At 32.1% G+C, this 19986-nt stretch overlaps 2 protein-coding genes across 2 annotated transcripts; one reads left to right on the top strand and one right to left on the bottom strand.

Annotated features, from left to right (window-relative positions):
- Positions 1-283: 283 nt before the first annotated feature.
- Positions 284-4217, top strand: LOC148604700 (tyrosinase-like protein). The gene is made up of 3 exons (XM_088551032.1): positions 284-1538; positions 2488-2600; positions 3048-4217. Exons 1-3 carry the CDS (start codon positions 1221-1223, stop codon positions 3979-3981), a joined length of 1365 nt encoding a protein of 454 aa, XP_088407158.1. The 5' UTR covers positions 284-1220; the 3' UTR covers positions 3982-4217.
- Positions 4218-5538: 1321 nt separating this feature from the next.
- On the bottom strand, positions 5539-19547 carry LOC148604699 (START domain-containing protein 10-like). Its single transcript, XM_088551038.1, has 6 exons — positions 19273-19547; positions 15580-15727; positions 14675-14775; positions 13930-14047; positions 12996-13048; positions 5539-11281 (listed from the first exon to the last, which is right to left on the bottom strand). Exons 1-6 carry the CDS (start codon positions 19426-19428, stop codon positions 11051-11053), a joined length of 807 nt encoding a protein of 268 aa, XP_088407164.1. The 5' UTR covers positions 19429-19547; the 3' UTR covers positions 5539-11050.
- Positions 19548-19986: the final 439 nt, after the last annotated feature.

Here is a 19986-nt window from a genome sequence, read left to right as displayed (position 1 = left end):
TAGACCACTTGTTTTTCGCAATACAATTTCGAATTTGATCCATTGTTTTGTCTCGTGCGAATGCATTTTCAATTTCTTTCAAAGTCATCGCTTTCGGACATGCACAGACGACTGCAATATAATTAACGTAATGTTCTGTTTCATTAGTATCATCTCCTACGCTGCCTTTCATTGGCGAACGTGACAATATATCAGTCGCATTTAAATATCCTGGTCGGTATTTCACTGTGAACTTGTGATTTTGTAGGTTTACGGTGAAATCCATTCCATACAAATACACATGGACTTGCCTAGGCCACTGGCCTATAGTCACCATTGGTTTGCTTTTGTGTTAAGATCGCTCCTATACCAAAAGGAGACGCATCCACGATGATACTTGTTTCGGCATTTTGGTTGAAGTGTGCCATTACTTCGGCGCGTGTGAGTTATTGATTTAGTGTTGCAAACGCTGTTTGTTGTTCGGCAGTACAGTGCTATTCAACTTCTTTTCTTGTCAACTTGCGAAGCGGTTCTGCAATTGTTGCGAATTGTTGGACTATATGTAGCACAAAAATTAACTACTCCCAAGAAAGATTTGACACTTGATGGTGTCGTTGGCATCTCGAAATTACGCACTGCTTCGATCTTGTTTTTATCAGGTTAGACACCATCCTTTGATAATAAACGTGCCACGAGTTTTAATTGTGTTTTGTTGAACTCGCATTTGCTTCGTTTCAAGGTTAGATTCTTTTCGCGGAGTCGGTTAAGCAAGGCAAGATGATTTGTCACGTTCTTCTTGGTTTTGCGCATAGATGATTATATCATCGGCAATATTTTTACGACCTGGTATATCTGCTCAATAACACGTTGGTGTTACTCGTGTGCGGAATTAATGCCAAACATTAGTCTCTTGTACCTGTACAGGCCTTTGTGACATACGAATGTGGGGATATACCGCGACTCTTCTTCTAATTCTATCTGATGAAAAGATTGGTTTAGATCTAGTCGAGAAATGATCGCAGATATAGTTTTCCCCGCAACCAATGCAAGTTACAATGTACAAAAGATTTTCTGAGGTACACGTATAAGTTTATATTAAATACATCTCCTGATTTAAATGGAAAAGATTTGTAATCATTTTAAACTTCATGGTTAAACTTATTTATATCTTCCAATCATATTCAAAAGACTTCTTTATTTAAGGACGTGATAGAAAAATGATCTAAAAAAAAAACGGGAACATGAAATTGACAGCAGTGGCACTAAATAGTTTGCTTTTCCTTCTCTGTCCATATTTATGTAACACTTTAGATGGTGACAAGGATGACAAGATATGTCTTTTAGAAGATGATAGGTTTAATTTCGAAAATTGCGAAATGGATTTAGCAAACCAATACTACTGCACTCCGGGTGACGCGCAACAGTCATGGTTTAAAACTCTTTACGATGAAGCGCTCTTAGATCAGTCAAATACGAAACGACGACGAGAAATTCGTATGTTAAGTGACTCAGAACGACAGAGATACTTTGATGCTGTAAATGCTCTGAAAAATGATAAGGTAAGCAAAGAGTAAGAAGAACAGTTGTGTAGTGTTGTTCATGTTGTACTCATTTTTTCCATTAGTGGCCGGGTATTATCTGTCATAGGATGTAAATTCACATCAATGAATCAAAATGCATCGTTTTTTGACATGTAATAACGTGTTTTGGAGTTGAACGAATTCAGAAAATGATTGTTGAGAAATACTCCATGTAAAAATGGGAAAATGACACGGGCATGTAACGGTAACTTTTGTACCATGCTTTAACAAACAGCCAAACTATATTTTCGGGGCCCGATATTCTTTGATTAATAATAAAACAAAATCAGTACTAGCTTGCCAAACTACTGAGCTACAATAGCGATAAAGACATTAAAGCAACATTCTACTAAAATATGAAAGTAAAATCAAATATATAGCTTTGATATGGCAAGATCAAAGCAATGTAAGCAAATTGATAGAATATGAAGTGTGTTTATTTACTCTATGATTAAATTGAACCGTTCCCCTATCCCGCTAAAAACAGGTGTATTTATTTTGACAATACCCTTGACGTATATTTTTGTGAAAGTTCTACGCAATATTTAAGAAAAAATCCTCAATTGCTTTCATTCCAGAATATGCATCGAAGGTACAAGAAATTTATACTTTCTACGCAATATTTAAGAAAAAATCCTCAATTGCTTTCATTCCAGAATATGCATCGAATGTACAAGAAATTTATACTTCACGACCATCACAACATTCTTCATTTCTTTTTCTTTTAATTCATATCACATGTTTTGATAGCCCTCTTGTGCACAAAAGAGGATATAGAGGGTACAATTGTATTTAAAAAGTACTTAAATAGGTATTGCATAACTTATTTAGGACAGCAGGATTGTTTGATGTTAACATAATACGTATATTGTGATATAAACTATAGGCGTTTCCTCTAAAAGCTGCTCCAACACACTTGTCTTTCCAGACTATATACCCGAACAAGTATGACGCATTGGCATTGGCCCACACAAACCTTACTGTCTGTGCCGTGCACCAAGGAGCTAATTTTTTAGGTTGGCATAGGGTGTATCTATTGATGTAAGTATTGACATGATATCGTCCTAAAAAATTGTAAGGGTTTCACACTTTGTCCATAATGTACTTACTTCAAATAAATATAATATGAAATGTTAAGATTAAAATATGAGCCCTATGGTGGATTTAAGGACTATATCTTTTTCGATTAATCGAAGATGTAAAACACTGAAAATATATTAGCATTGATCAAGCAAAAATTGACGTCATTTGGTTTGTTGAAAGATGCAACAATAAAAACAACATCTACAAATATTCATTATACTTATATATTTCTTAGAAACAATTAAGTCCAGAAACAGTTACAGAAATGTAAATGCACCAGATAAGACGGCATTATCAGTGAATCATACCAAGATTTCCGTTTTCGTGAAAATTTAACTAGTCAATAAAATCCTTCGTGTCTATTTATTTTAAGAATTGACTTTCACGGTCACATTTTTTAACCAGATTTGAAACTGCTTTACGACAAAAGGACAAGTCTGTGGTCTTGCCTTACTGGAATTCAATTGTTGACAACAATGATGTTGTTGGACCTCAAAACACACACATATTTACAGATGCCTTCCTTGGCAACGGTTATAATGATGTAACTACTGGCCCATTTGGACATTGGGTGGACTTTAGAGGTTGTCCATTAACACGTGACATAGGCGGTAGGAATACTACACTTCTCTCTCCGGACGTTGTAAACATGATAATGTATAATTCTAGTATACTAAACACCAGTGATGTGGTCGATGGAGGACCTTCAAAACTATTAGATACAATCGAAGGTCAACACAATATTGGACATGAATGGGTAGGCGGCCCCATGGGTTTCCTAAACGTATCAGTAAATGATCCAGTATTTTTTCTTCATCATGCCTTTATCGACTATATCTGGGAAAAGTTTCGAGAAAAACAGAGAAGAAATGGAATTGATCCAGAGACTGACTATCACGACGTAGCAAGAGTAGAAAGGGGAGACAGTATATACGATCTGCGACCATATCACAAACCAAACAGGACTATGGATTGTTTCTCTTGGTTAAGAAATATAGATGGATACTGGAACAACTTTACAGACCTGTATGAATACGAAGACTCTCCTGAATGTCCAGATTGTGGAAATTCAACATTATTGGCATGTAACAAAACACTCGGTAGATGTATTGTTAGTTTAAGAGAAGTAGAGTCGTCAGCCGTAGGGCTTCCTGTTGAGGAACTGGTTGGTGCCGTGTTAGGGTCTATCGCAGGTTTAATTCTGATTATAGTCTTGGGAATCTTTTTGTGGAGATTTAGGAATATAACCAATGAAAGTGAAACCACAGGAGGATGTAGTGGTGTATCAATAAAATATTGTGATAATAAGGCCCAGGAGGTTGAATCTGAATCTAATTGATCGAGAGAATCTTAAAAAGACATAACAGAGTTGTAGAGGATCATATCATTTATATAAAAAGTATAACTAAACCTAATATAACCGGTGTTGATGCGGGTAAACAAAGATTTACCATTCGAGCACTGAATGGTGCTGAAGACAGAAAACCGTAAACAACAACGAAACTAAACAAATCATATGAAAGTTAAAATTAGAGAGATACAAGCCGTTTCTCAATAATAAATTTAAATTATTTACTTCAGTTTTTTTATATATTATTTACACAGGGTTAAGGTTAGTAATTTGTTATTACTAAAGTTGAAGTTCACATTTGTTGGATCCGCTGAAGTGTGTTTCATTTCAATTTAATTAGGAAATAATCAATAATTATCCCTCAGGATAAATGGTCCAGACTATAGTTGAATAAATGGGTACAATTAAATGACTGTCATAAAGCATTTGATTTTCATAGGATAAAATGTTTCTTAAATGATGAGCCACAGCTTGGGTCGTTTATAGATAAATGATATCCTATTCTATACATGAAAACAGTTGCGGTACAAAAGCTGAATTTAATCCAGAGTTGCGTGTCAAATATAACAAAAGGCAATATTTTTCGAATCGTACGATTTAAAAACTAGAAAAAAAAAGAAATGCACCGTGCTCAAGAGCAAACATGAAACTCGCATACTTCAGTGGTAAGTAAGACTGTCTGAGAAACCCGTTAGTGCTCGAACAAACGTGATGGATCTGTACATTTAACATGTATAGTAGAATGCCAACTAAAATGCTCGAAAAATCCACATTGAAGAATGCAATTTCATTTAAAATAAAATCGTAGGTACATAAATGTATAATTAAATGTTCTTTACAAATAGGATATGTAAAGAAAATAAAGTGAAGTGCGAAACACATTCCATGTTGACCTATGGGACATTGAAATTGACAAGTCATCTTTGCATATTTGGGAAAATTTTACGAATATGAAAAATTCGTCTCCGTTGTAATATTTTACGGAAATCTCTTTTGCCCTGTACAACTTCATTATGTGTATAAAGAAATCCAATACAATTTTCTAAGCTGAAGACGAAAGTTAAGCAGACAAACCGTGTATCCAAAATAACCGTATGTTATATTGAAAATTCTGTTAAACTATCTTTATGTTTAAGAATTTACGAAAATCAAATTATTTTGGCCCTGCATATCTCCATCATGTGTTTTAACATCCTGCAAAATTTCAATGCGGACTCTCAAATGATGTGGAAGAAGATAACAAAACAAACCATTAACCACTATCCAGGTGGATCGATGGATGGATGATAACGGACAAGAGGTTTAATTAATATGCATCCCGATTTTATATAAAAATAAACTAATTAACAATCTGAATCCCAATGCTGGCAGCATGAGTACCGGTAAAGAAAAAAAATACTTAAATTATTTTTTATAGAAACGCAAATGTAGTTGATCAGATAATGGGCAATTAATATGAAAGTTTAGGAAGTTAGTTAAATGTTTTACTAATTATTGTACTTTTTGTTAGGTCAAAGGCATGTACAAATGTATTCATAACTCAACTTTACTGTCAACAGTTTTAATAGACTAGTATAAGAACATGGTAAATTAAGAATGAACAAATACCATTAAAAGCCAGCAAAATGAATTGAGCAAAGAAATAAACATTTAGAGAATTGGATTAACGTGCAGAGCATTGTTCGAAAGGTAAAATATGAAGCATTTTTAACACAAATTATTAACTACACTTTAAAGTAAATATTAATTATCAATAAATAGAAATGTTTTGTTAGTCATTCATCTAAGTTATACTGGTTAAAAATAAATTAAACATGCATGAAGTATAATTTCATTCTAAATTCAGACTTAATTCTAATATAACTTTTACAGTTACTAAGAATTAAGTTGGCTAACACAGTATTTTAGGATACATATTCCACAGGTACAGTTCAAAATTTCACAGATACAGCTCTACATTTGGCAGTTGCATAAAGACTGTGATCATGCAGACTGCACTGGAAGGCATTAAAAATAAACCGTTTACTACCTCTACTAACATGTTACCATGTTTCTTAATAAGAATCATTAAAGTTTATGACTAATATCTTAAGTCTTCAAATATGAAAGAATAGCGTGTATGCTCACATAATACTTGAAACCAGTGGATGCATAGTTTTAATAAGGATTTTTGTGAAAATTAGTCCCATCCATCCCTTTAAAATGTTCTTAACATTAAAAGCTCATTTTATATATCTTTGGTCCACATACTTAATGGAATTAACAAATGATTTTAATCATCTCAGAACATTTTGTTACTTGTAATTCTAATTCGCAGGGTCAATAAATTTCAATGTAAGTCTAACCAATTTACTTTATTGCATTTACTGAATACTATTTGATTTTTTTTCTTTTCCCTTCGTGTGTCAAATCAAGCAAAAAATAAGAAGATATTAAAGAGCTATTTGGTAGACAGAAAACAAACTAAAAACGTAATTACACTATAACTATCATTTTCTACAATCTACTTAATGAAAGACAAATCTATTCAGAAACATAAAACTGAAGTCAACAAAAACAAACAGATCTTGATTAAGTAACACAAATGATATTCTATCACCATGTAAATTGAACCATCTATAAAAAATACAACATAAACAATAAATAATTTAAAATATTTTGCATAGCTAAGCACCTCAACATGTGTAGTTATTATGGGACTTGACATTGTGTATAAATAAATACATTTTGGACAGATCGACAACATAGGTTCTGTTGATTGGATTTCAAAATTAGACTATTATAAACTTATGAAATAAATCATCAAAACTCCATTTTATCATTTTTTATGACACATTAATTTAATTAAAGCAATAAACTGTCGTACATCTATGACATTGGTCATATGTTTATCAAATTTTTACCATGGCTATGGTCTAAAGACCTTTGAAGCATGTCATATTTGAAACTAATATAGGAATGTTTACTTATTGTGTATACACGAAATCTGTATAAATTGCCATAAAATGTTAATGGATTTAAATTAGATGATGTGAGAAAGAAAACAGAAATAATGTAAATAAGATTAGTACTGCAGTCAAGTGATTTCAAATTCTGTATGTATAACAAGTATATCATTGTTGAGGAAGTAATTTAAGTCTCATTGGATAAGATGTAACGGTTTATAGAAACAGGGAAAAAGTGATAGGGAAAATGCAAAGGACAAAAAGACCCATAAAAGAACATAACAATGTCTCATTCTTATCTTTACTGAAATTTTCACAACTGGTCAGTTATGAATTAACAAGTAGCATAAAAATGTTAAATGCTATTTAATAAATATATGGTTTAATTCATAAAACCACAAGCATAAGATCAGGGTATGTACCAATCTAAAATACTACTTTATGCATGGTTAGGTCATTTTTTTTTGGAAGACAAAATATCTAAAAAAAAGAAATAATTGCACTGTTGTATTACAAATAAAATAAATTTATCACTTGTGATTTTTTTTTGGTACTAATCTGAGAAAAAAAAATATTATGCATGACAAATTAAAAACAAGACATTCCTGCAAAAAACATTGGTTTAATTAACCACACATCCTTTGATAACTCATGATGAGTTTGGTACATTCAAAAGACCACAAATTTACTACTAGACTTTTCTTTTAAATACTTTGGGAAAAAGACAAAAATTATTGTAATTATTATGGAAAAAAAATCTACATTTTAAACATTTTAAAGAGAATCTGGCATCTACAACAAATTAAAAACTTGTAATTCTTTTTCATTCATTGGGTGTACTATACGTCTAAATGTAGGCATTTCCTTAATCCTAGGAAATAAATAAAGGGGAATAACTTAAGAGAAGTACAAACTGAGAAGCTTTTCACACTACAATGCCCCAATTTAAATTCAAAAAGTTTAGCTTTAAAAATATTAAAAATATAAGGTATTCCATACCAAAATTTAAGGATTTAAAAAAGCAGTATCCATCATCATGCCCCAGTTAAAATTAAATAGCTTTGTAAATTATATCCAAAATGTCAGGTATTTCATCCTTATATATTTATACAATCATTGGTTTTCAACCTGTTTATATACAAACTACCTCTTAATCAGTTCCCAGTCTAAAGGTGTACTACATTAGACAGAAGCCAATGGAGTTACTGAAACAATTGGCTTTATTTTATTAAACTGTTTTTTGTGCTTCTAACAAACAAATTTTCATACAATCAACAACTATAAAAAAGCAAAAACCAACCAAATGAAATTTTGCTACATCATTTAACAATGTATGGAATGTTTATATACTTAGTCTGTAATAACTCTGTGTTCCCTTAACATACCCAGCTAGATACAGAGAATATTAGCAGTGTCTAAGGTTATAAATACTGATTAGTTACTGATGAAATGTAAATCATTTTACAGTCATGTTAATATGGTACTTATTGATCACCATTACTGAAACTCAAATTTTGGATTCTTTAAATTCCTTATTTTCTAATGACAGATTTTTTTAAACGTGTAAAAAAATCCTCACTTTTAAAAATAAAGTTAGGAAGTCAGCTAATATTGCACACAATAATTTCTGAATTTAAATTGCTTATGAACACAACAAAGGATTTCACTTTTTGAGCAATTCAAGAACTGAGTATTTTTAAAGCTTAATGTATTATTTTATTTTGGCAAAAAAAAAAGAAATATGTATACATGTTCAATACTCTAATATTAGTTTTAACAACAAAAAAGCAATAAAATTATTTTTGAATATAGGTAGAAATTTTTTAGTTAAAGTTTATCTCAATTGTGTACTGCAGAATTGATTTCATATTGTTAAAGCCATTGTTTGATGAAGCATGAGATTCCTCTATGCACGGGAAATCATGATAATCTTAAATATTTTGGGCGAGGTCTAAAAAATAGAGACAATAATGTATATATAATAATAAAACACAAATGTTATTGATTCCATATTTTTGTATATGAAGATGGTAATTGCAGGATAAAAATCCTATAAGAAACCATTGTATTTTTTCATACCAGGTACATTGTATCCACATGATAATTCAACATTTATAAAAAAACAAAACAAAACCAAAAACAAAAAAATGTTACGTTGGCATTGTGTCAATATTACCTTTTTGTTAAAACAATTATCATTTCCTTATGCAGATCATTACACAACTCTTTCAAAGTTACATATGCACATGCAAAGAAAAAAAGTTGCATTTATATTTTTAAAGCAACTGATCCTGTACTCTTAACAATTTTAAACCATAACTTGGGGTTGGTTATCTAGCAAAGCAGAAAATTTGGCATAATAACCTTGTCAGAATTATACAATATACTCTGAAATGAAGTTTGTTTTAACTTAAAAAAAAACAAAAATAAAAATACTTTCAGAAATTTCAATGACAGGGCTCTCTTATACTTGCATAACAATAAATTTAACAATTTTTAGGCAATTGTCAAACTACTAAAATGTGGAAAAACACATACCAACATTTTTAACAAATACATATTGTTAAAGTACTTAAATTCGTGGATACCAATTTTCATGGATAAAGGAAGAAACATAAGTTCGTGGATTCTTGAATTTGTGGCTTTGAAGTTTTCAGTATACACATTAATGGGAATCTGCTTTTGTGGTTTTGCCTACCCAAGAAAACTATGAAAATCGGTACCCAATGAACAATAGTACTTCCACACTATTTAATGCCTTTGCATACATTATTTACCCGCTTTATATGAGAACATACAATTATAAAGTACCAGACCTAAAACAAAACAAGAAAATGTATTTGTACTCAATGTAAAGGGCAAGTTTCATTATAATCTTACAAATATATGCCCAACATGAACACAAATGTAAACCTAAATGAACTAACAAGGCAATGAAAAGCTAACAAAGACAACAACAATAATATAACTAGCAACACACAGACCAAAAATAGCAAACAGAAATATGCTAAAAATAGAACAAGTCTTTTTCAATGGAAGCTGTATAACAAAGCCATATCTTGATAGTAATACTGCTAAATAATTAGGAAATTTAAAGTTAAAACATGGTTCAATGAAAGTCCGAAATAATAACATTACTTCATGTTACTGTAAACATATTTGTGGTTACTAAATTCTGTGGATTCTGTCTAGTGAACATATTCACGGGTATCAATTTTCAGAGTTTCAAAAAATGATTACCACTGTACAGTGCTGAAAATCAGTAGGTATTATTATTCCCGCGTTTCCATCCATTGCCAAGAGCGAAAATTATTTTATTGCATAATTAATATGTTTACAGTATCTTCTAGATGCAACAATTATTAAAAAATGGTCCCAAAACCAATGCAAGAAGAGAAACAAAATAACAAATGTGACCTTACTTCAACACTAACATAGTCATGTTGTATTATCATTTAAAAATATTCATATATCTTTTTCATAATATCAACAATATTTTAAATAAAAATAGCAGATTATTCCTGATAAAAATGCCATTTCAATTATTTGTCTATCCATATCTTTCTTCCCTTGGCAGTGTATCGAATCACTGCTCACAGTGATCTTACAACTAAATACAAACCTGTATACATATGCCAAGGAACCACAAAACTAAAAAAAATAACAAAAAAGAAAAAAACAATACTTCAGTCTAAGAATATTCTTAATTTCAGATAACTCTAATCAAAGTGAAGGGATTTTAAACATAAAATTAAGGACATTCTTAGATTATGGTATTTTTTTCAAGTTTTGTGGTCCTGGGGGTTTTCTTTGATAATGATCTTTCATACTTTATATGGGAATGACTTCAACTGTCCCTAGCAATAACCTTCCCAAGATTGACCTTTCGCACTTTTTATGGGGATGATTTCAGTTGTCCCTAGCTATAACCTTCCCAAGATTGACCTTTCATACTTTATATGGGGATAGCTTTAGTTGTCCCAAGATATAATCAAGTTCAACCTTTCGTATGTGCATAGTGATAATTAACAGTGATGAGTTCAGTGATCCCTAGTAACCCTAATGGTATACCACAACCCCAAAATAAAGTATCTAAGCAATCTTCTCTATCATCAATCTGAAGTGTCATCATCACTTATATCATTATCTCCAATATCCTCCTCTGTCATGCCACTTTCGTCAAGAGATTCCATGGAGTTGAACTCTGATATGGGTTTAATGTCATCCATGTTAAGACGTGGTAAAGTCATTTGCTCCGGATACAACCATGGTTTATGATTAGGATTATGGCCAATTTTCCATTTTTTGTAGTTTAAACAGGCTTTGTGTATTCTAGAAATTACCTACAATTAGAAATGACAATAAGAACATATCAATATGTATTTTTATAATCAAAATTAGATGTAACTCACATGTGAAAAAAATTCTGTAATTTCAGTCTTAGAATTTCTCCCTCCAAAATGTCAAAACATGAATATCAACATAAGTAAAAACGTAGGTTGAGAATCGCAAACAGCAAAAATTTAAGGAGAAAATATATAGACAATAACAATGCACTGACTTGACATGTAAGTAATATATGGATGAGGCTTTGAACCTTTGCCTGGAAGAGTGGAAAATGCTCAGCACAGCCTCACATTCTCCCCTTATCTAGCCAAAGTCAGTGCACTGTTATTGTCTTAAACTGCAACGAAATTTATGACAAAAAATGACATTTTAAGCAAGGAAATGATAGTTTTTTTATTCAAAACGGACGACATTCTGGCAACTGAAACGTTTTGTGACGACACAACAGAAAAGTTATATTCAGTCAGTGACTGTATTTCACTTCTAAATATATGATCAATGCATTTTGACTGCTCACATAGAACATTTACAGTATAAATATATTAAATAAGATGATTAAATTGTTATCCTGAATAACCATCATATTATTATTAGTGCCAAGAAGGCTTCAAGTTTTAACTTGAGCTTGGAACAAGTTCTACATAGTCTTTAAATCTGGGCATTCTTCAGCACTTAAAAGCATAATTTGGCAGTGAAAGAAATTTGCAGTAGACCTACAGACCAAATCTATGTAAAATCAAGCAGGTCTATGTTGAAATTGGCTCAACTTGTTTTAAAATGTTCAGCGCTATGTATATAAAATTGTAATGGGTCTATGTTGACAAAAAAATCAGTTTCTAACACTGTTTTGGTTATACCCAGCTTCCAAATTATTATCCTTTCATTCATATATTACAGAGGAATTCTCTGGAGATTTCCATTCTAGAATCACGTGTATGAAAGTGATGGGTCTATGTTGACAAAAAAATCAGTTTCTAACACTGTTTTGGTTATACCCAGCTTCCAAATTATTATCCTTTCATTCATATATTACAGAGGAATTCTCTGGAGATTTCCATTCTAGAATCACGTGTATGAAAGTGATGGGTCTATGTTGACAAAAAAATCAGTTTCTAACACTGTTTTGGTTATTCCCAGCTTCCAACTTACTAGAATTAGTTTACTTAACTAATTCATATCTGAGAAAATATCTGAACAAAGATCACCACACATATTGTGTCTTGGCATTGTGTAATATATAAATGCTTCTCTGGGGATTTCCATTCTAAATATAGGAATCAGAGCACCAGACAGTGTATAATATCAAAATACATTTTAGTATGGTGCACAAGACTATAAAAGGCTAGTTATTCTTAGAATTGTCTATTTTGTGTTTGTTGAGGGTAATATGGACATTAATGTTTTCCCACATTTTATGACAATAAGTTTGAGATTAGAGATTCATACAACTAGACATCTTTATTCTTTATCTATATTCAGTGCTATAATTCACTAACAACCCTAACAGTGTTTATCTTAGTACAGAAATAGTTAAAATTCCTATCCTAATCATCTTTTTGAGGCATACGAGGCTTTCATTGATATATATATAACTCTACAACAGTCACTTCCTTTTAGTTGAATTTAGAAGCACATTCTTGATAATTCACACGTCCTATAACCACAATATCGTTTGATGTCTTGTATCTTTAAGTTATTATTATAGCATACCCTAGGTGCCATGATCTGTGTGACTTTGTTCACTGCCCAAGCAGGTAATTTTCCTACAAAATAATCATTTATAATGGTGTCATTTTCAAATGTTCTGTTTTACAAAAACTTTATGAAAACTAGAAATGCTATGGGCAAACTGTCAAAATAACACCATTACTTCACCTGCATGTATATCATGATGGATTGCTCCATTGTACAAAATTGACAAAACAGTGCCGGAATTTTTTAAAAAAGTTTCATGATGCTGGCACCAAAAAAAACGTAGTTTGTAGGGGAAAACAAACTAAGAAAATCATTCAAATTACAAAAAAATTCAAGCAAAGGCAAATTGCATTAATACAGGGAACAATTAAGATCTTGAACCAATAAAAGCATCCTAGAAGTAAGAAAATCGTATTCTTCGTACATGCATTTTGCGGTCTTTGCCACACTGGGGTGAATTAACCACTACCTGAGTTACCTACTTCCTATTAAATATCAAAATCCATAAACAGGTTAAGAAGTTGGGCCTACAAGAAATGGATGAGGAAAACTTTGGTTGGGTTATATTCCCTTTTTCCCGGTTCTGGCTTTCATCTTTAGTGCCTTAGGTAATTGCTCAATTCTAATTTGAAACTTTCAAAAAAAAAAGATCTCATTTATGCTCTTTTTATCAACTGTAAATTTGAAAATTATTCAAATATATTTATCATCACAAAAAAAAAAATAAATATGTTTTATTTGTATGATTAAGTATAATTAAATAATACAAAATAATTTAAGTTTGCAATATGGATTTATCTTCACATTATTAAAAAAAAAGGGATTTCATAAGTAACAATGAACAAATCACAATTTTTTAAAAAAAATTATAAGAATAAAATGTACAAGTTTTTTTTTTTTTTTTGAAAGATCCTAAATACCACTCCTTTTCTGATTAACATACATATACCTTTGGGGTCTGACTGTGAGACATATGTAAATTGACATCTGTTTCCTTCCATTTTCCTCACTAAGTAACCAGTTAAGTAGGATACACCTCGTATAAATCCTTTCTTTGGTGGTGCTTTCTGTAAGATATATTTTTCAATCTTTGAACTGAATTCTAGGTAGGATTATTTATAAAGGTTCTTTGATATTCAATAACAAGTACTTTCTACTGAACTGAAAAGTGAAACTGTGAACTGAAAATTATTTGTGGCAGTTTTAAATGTATTTTCATGACTTTTGCAGAAAGACTACATTATATGTGACGAAAATAAAGTGGTTGTGAATATTTTTCTAAAACATGATTTCCCATAACTGGGCAATGGATCGTGAATTTTGACAACATAAAAGTAGATTGAATAGAAAAGGATGTGTACAGTTAAAGTACTTTGTACCAGAATTAGTCAGGCACTCTGTCATGCTGCGGAAAACCTATTTTCAAGATACCAATCTCCCGTGAAATAATGAATTCAAAAACCAAAACAATGCAAAATTTAGATTGAAAGCTGTGATGAAATCTACAAATTTAAGACAAACAAGGAGAAAATTTAAACCAACAAATAAAGGTACATGTATCTCCATAATTAATGGTAAGAGCTACTGGTTTATGTTACAATCGTCTTTCTGACAACATATATTTGAAGTATTTTTTCTGGGTTTTCTTATCAGCTGCATTTCCACATGTAATATGATCAATTAATTCAACCAACCTGGTGGTTTACTGAGTGATTGATGATACAGTATTGTCCTCCCAAGTCTAACCACGATCTCTGTGTAACAAAATCTCTTTTTCTAAAGGGTCCACACTTCACTGGAAAAAAAATTGTTAATATACATTTGTTGTACATGTAAATGATGACAAGATTACTGTTTCCAAAACTACATTGTTCTTAAGGTGAAAAAAGGGGAATGGCAAAATGTTCAAATAACTTTAGAAATTTGCTAAAAAAATAAACTTAACCAGCATTGTATGGTACTAAACAACAGCGTAAAATTTAATCATTGATCTGTTCACAAGTTATCATCTGGAAACCAAATGGGGTTTGACAGGTAGACTTTAGATGGATATTGTTGCATGCATGAAGACACACTAATGACTACCCAAGAAAAGTCAAATTGAGATTACAGTAAATAGGGAAAATCCCATAAAGCAAATGCCTAAAGCTGATTGGATAAATTTGATAACATTCAAATTATTTCATTCTTATCTATGTATTTTTTTGTACATTGATGAAATCATGAATTGAGATATAAGGTTTCTTCACAGTAAAAGTGTATTGGAATATATAAATTTTGTGTAATTAAAGAAAACTATCTAATGACAGATCAAGTATTTGTATCAATAAAAATATGACAAGTGTAGAAATAAAGGATGAATCCCATTACTGCTTATATCAGAAAACTAGCAGCAAACTTGGATGTTGACCAATGAATGATGAAAGGATATCTTACCAAACCCTGGCTTCTCTTTTAAGAATCTCACATGGATAACTGACACAGGGAGAACACTGAGTGTGTTGATGAAAATTAGAACAGCACTTAAAACAATCTATTCCTTTATGTAAGATAACAAAAAATATAAACATATGTACAGTGTACATGAGTATGAACTAACTTGAATAATATCCAATATCATTGTTTGGGTTGATACAACATATTTCATAGCCCTCTATCATGGAATGGTCCCAAACTTTCCTATACTCTGGATCATGTAAAACATCATATAATACATCAGCATTCACATCTGTATAGGTTGTTTTTATCTGCAAAACAATAAAACATGTTTAAGTCATAAAAATATAGAAACATTAACAACTGCATGTATCAGTACATACATTGATACATGCATGTGATTCTAAAAAACATTTTAGTGTTCCAAACAAGCAGAAGTGAGAGATAGCATTCAGTACCCTCCCCCCCAAAAAAAAAATATTTAAAAAAATCAACTACTAGCTTGGCCATCAACGTGAGACTTAAATGCACACAAGTCCAATTAATTCTTTAAAGATTTACGTATATGTTAGTCCCATTGGCTTGTTAAGGATTTACGTGTAGATAAGTCTTCGATTGTTTTGTGAAATAATGCTCTGAACCTTAAATTACAAAGATTTCTTGTTATATGTATTGTGATGGTTTTGGTTTATTGTTGACTTATATTGTTTATTTCTTGTTATGATTAATTTAAAGGTCACTGTTAGAGTCAATAGACAGTTTCTTATAACTGTGTTGACTTCCCGGGATCGTCAGTTTCCTTCCAGTGGTCCCGACTGGGACTACCGGAAGTCGCGTCCCTGGCAGCTGGTTTGGTGATGTCGAAATAAAAGAAAATCTTGGCTTGGGAGTTGTAACGGAAAACTAAAGTCCATAATCATTGTTGTCAAATCATTTCTTTAGGCAAGATAACGTAACCGTAGGTACAATAAGGGCCTGAATATGTACTTAATGACATTATTTCATCTCTTATAATAAATTTTTGTAACTTGACTGCTTGTATTCAGTGCACAATATTCTGAGGGAAATTCTAATTTCTATTACAATATATTCAAACTAATTTTTTTCAGACAAGACAGGTTCAAAAATCTAACCTGTCTTGAAAAAATGTAGCTTTAATCATATATGTATTATGCATTAAGCTGGTTAGGTTCTTGACAAACAGCAAGTGGAGCTACTGAACAGTGGAAAAGATACATTGTACAAAAAAAACATGTACCAGTACATGTACAACCAACTTTTCCCAAACTACAAATATTTTAAACAGATCATTTCACTACATTTACTTAAAAAAAATTCAGAAAAGGCTGAAGACTATTGGATACGATGAAGTTATCTTACTAAAACTTAACTTTACCAGAATATTTTTTGGTTGAAGGAAATGTTAAATTTCCCTCAGGCCATATAAATTAATAATCTTGTTTCCTGCTATCTAACCAAGTCAGATCAATATCATTCTTTTATCTCTGACCCAGGGTTCTCACTCCTCCCAAAACATAACAAGTCCCAGGACTCCCTTGCCTAAAAAATGACAGTCCTGTAAGGGATTCCGAGGGTCCCAAGAAAAGTGAAGAGTATTATGTTGAAAGTTTGTACTGCCAACGGTAGTGAACAGATATTTCTTTTTATCATCTTTGTACCAAATACAGATAACATGTCTTTGTTCACCTACTTCAACTTTCCCAAACTATGGAAAAGTTTCCATCCATTGTATATGGAATATTTTAATTTTCTCTCGTGTACTGGCCTTACAAGAACTAAATTCTTCCTCTGTGCTGTCCAAACAAGGACAAAACAGTGACCTCGTTAAGTCGTCTTCAGCCGATTGTTATCGAACTGCTGAAAAAAGCTTCGAGTTAACTCTAAAGTAATTTTCAAATACAACTTACACATACATATATATCCTTATTTCAATGATTAGTTGTGTTAACTGATATTTACTCCCATGTAAAACAACCCTTGATGAACTTTGCACATAGCTACATGTACAAATGTATCTACAAATGTATTTTTAGGAATTTTAATGCATACATTGTATACAATGTCTCCGATGTGTGTCTGGTCATCAAAAGGACTTCTATTAATTTTAACGCAATACCAGACATTTAGGAAGTACCAACTAACAATAAATATTAATTTTAAGATTCTCTGATTATCTTTTCACATTATATTTGCCGATCGTTAATACATGCTCTAATCATCAGTCACGGTTTTATTGTGCCTATGGCTTGGATTAACATTGGACAAATATACAATCGAACCGCCTTCATGTTGAGTAATTGTATTACTAGTGTAGATTTAGGCTATTTTGATTGAGAATCCCCCTGGACTCCCCTGTTGTGATTTTCAAGGGTCCCAAATGAATTTTGAGGATCAGGGACCCATGAGATTGGGTGCCCGAGAACCCTGCTGACCCTAAACTTTATTCTGAAACTTCTATTTTCCAGAATATTTGTGTCTTTACTTTCTCCCAGTTTCAGAATTTATATATATAATATGGCAGAGGCCTAGTCAGCCACCAATGTACTTTCATTTGTGTTGAATGAGTGCACACACAAGGAAAGACCATATATGTTAGGGAATTTTATTTATATAAGAAATATCACAGGTGAAAATCATATTACTGTAGAGCACATGTATAAAATGTCAAAGAAAATGATAAATCAATAAAATGAAATAGAATTTTCCAACCTATATATGTACATGTATCTGCACCTACAAGTGTACATGTACCCTACTTTTTTCGTACTAATACTACTATTTTTTTTGTTTTGGCCTAAGGACATTTACTTTTTTGTTTCTTCCAGAACCTGATTTTTTAGTTGGTACACTGGGGAAATTAGGGGAAATACTCGTAAAGCTCACACTGCTTTGCAGTGCTATGGTCGTATGGAACTCTTGGTTCAACTTGCATGTACCTCTCAAGTCTAAGAAAGAGTTATCAAGAGAACCAAGGATATAGCGGTAATCAAAAGAATGTAATCCAGGGACAAAGACCAGACGTGGAAAACAGACATACACAACAAAGAACATAAAGTAACTAAAATCATACATACAAAGTAACAAAAGCAAATGAGCTACTCAAGTCTGCACTAAAAACTGGGAACATGGACCAGGTGCACCGGTAGGGTAAGCTCCCTCTGCTTTTCTGCTGAGTTAATCATATAAAGTCAAGTCTAGGGTAGACAAACAAGGTAAGGAAAACTATCACCCGTTGAATAAATAAGTTTTTATGGTGCAGATGGATACACCATAACGGTCCACGAGTTCATGATGACGACCATAAAACTTCTGTAGTGATGACTTCAATCTTGTAGCAACATAACCCTGTTCAAGAAGCCTATTTGTTAGAGTTCTAGCACGATAAAAAAAGTCTGTGTAATTTCGGCAAGCTCTGGCATGACGTACGAGTTGTCATATGAACACTTCATACGCAGGTGCTGAAGGCATTTTGCCATGGATGAAAGGAAAGTTGACAATTCTGAATGAAAAGTCATCACGTTTGTCGTAAAGTTTGGTCGATAGTTTTCCTTAATCATCGATTTCTAAGTGTAAGTCAAGATATGAGGCTGACTTCACAGTGTCTGTAGTATCCTTTATCTCAGGTTCTTTGGGGTAGATATGATGTATCAAATCCCTGAAATTAGGATTGTTTAAAGATAATATGTCATCTACATTGTATATAGCAGAAACTGAGATTAAAGGATCTAGCCAAACGATATTAGAACACATTCCTACAAGTGAGCAAGACAACTTACAAACAAAAAACAAAAAATATAATACATAATTGTTTCTAGTTGTTTTGAAGCTAAGGCACCTTAAACATTTTAAAATCCGATACGTCATTTGTTTTTGTATGAACTACAGTGTTTCTTTTGTTGTATTCCTGTTTCCATCCTTCGGTTTCAACACACAACTCTATAAAACGTTTAAAATCCCCATCCTCTGCCACTTTTACTTCTCCGGCCTGCATCTTCACCTTTATGACTGGTTTAACAAAAATACTTTCTCTAGTTTCGATGACAAACACCTCTATCTCTGAGTTGTCACCGTGGAAAGGAAATATACTTATCGACTGGTATATTAACTTGGAGTGAAGAAGAGTAAAGGGAAATGAGAAATGGAAACCAGCAAAATTAAGCCGATGAAATAGTTCCAATTTTGCTTCGTCCCCTCTTGTGGGCATACGTCAAATGAAATCAAATAAAAAAATCTTTATCAATGTTCTAGTGACCCTGGCTTCTTCGGGATGTCCGAATAAATTGGTAGAAAGCTGTCCAAGAAATGGACTGTGTTATTAAAAAAATTAAGGCGCCAACCATTCTTTATACCAGAAGTGGGGGTGGAATGGTTGGGGTGGGGCGGCATTATTTTGAAGAAAAAAATTCCAAATATAAACAAAAACATTTTTTACGTATCCATAGACAAAAAAAATATGATTCTGTATTTCCCCCATTACTTGACAATGTACAGTCGTTTGCCATAAATGAGTTCGCAAAATGGCGACGTCGTCATAACTCACAGACCCCAC

Source organism: Perna viridis, chromosome 10 (genome assembly GCF_037379345.1).
Source record: "Perna viridis isolate PV_CMFRI_1.1 ecotype Kerala chromosome 10, ASM3737934v1, whole genome shotgun sequence".
Classification (NCBI taxonomy): Eukaryota; Metazoa; Mollusca; class Bivalvia; order Mytilida; family Mytilidae; genus Perna; species Perna viridis.
The sequence above is the reverse complement of the archived record's forward strand: the minus strand, read 5'-3'. Positions and strand labels throughout refer to the sequence as shown.

Coding starts and splice junctions, on each gene's coding strand:
- LOC148604700 (XM_088551032.1), top strand. CDS start 1,221: ATGAAATTGACAGCAGTGGCACTAAATAGTTTGCTTTTCCTTCTCTGT. Junction 1,539..2,487: donor ATGCTCTGAAAAATGATAAG/GTAAGCAAAGAG, acceptor TTGTCTTTCCAG/ACTATATACCCGAACAAGTA. Junction 2,601..3,047: donor CATAGGGTGTATCTATTGAT/GTAAGTATTGAC, acceptor TTTTTTAACCAG/ATTTGAAACTGCTTTACGAC.
- LOC148604699 (XM_088551038.1), bottom strand. CDS start 19,428: ATGCAGGCCGGAGAAGTAAAAGTGGCAGAGGATGGGGATTTTAAACGT. Junction 14,048..14,674: donor ATCACTCAGTAAACCACCAG/GTTGGTTGAATT, acceptor TATATCTTACAG/AAAGCACCACCAAAGAAAGG. Junction 13,049..13,929: donor CTCACAGTCAGACCCCAAAG/GTATATGTATGT, acceptor ATTATTTTGTAG/GAAAATTACCTGCTTGGGCA.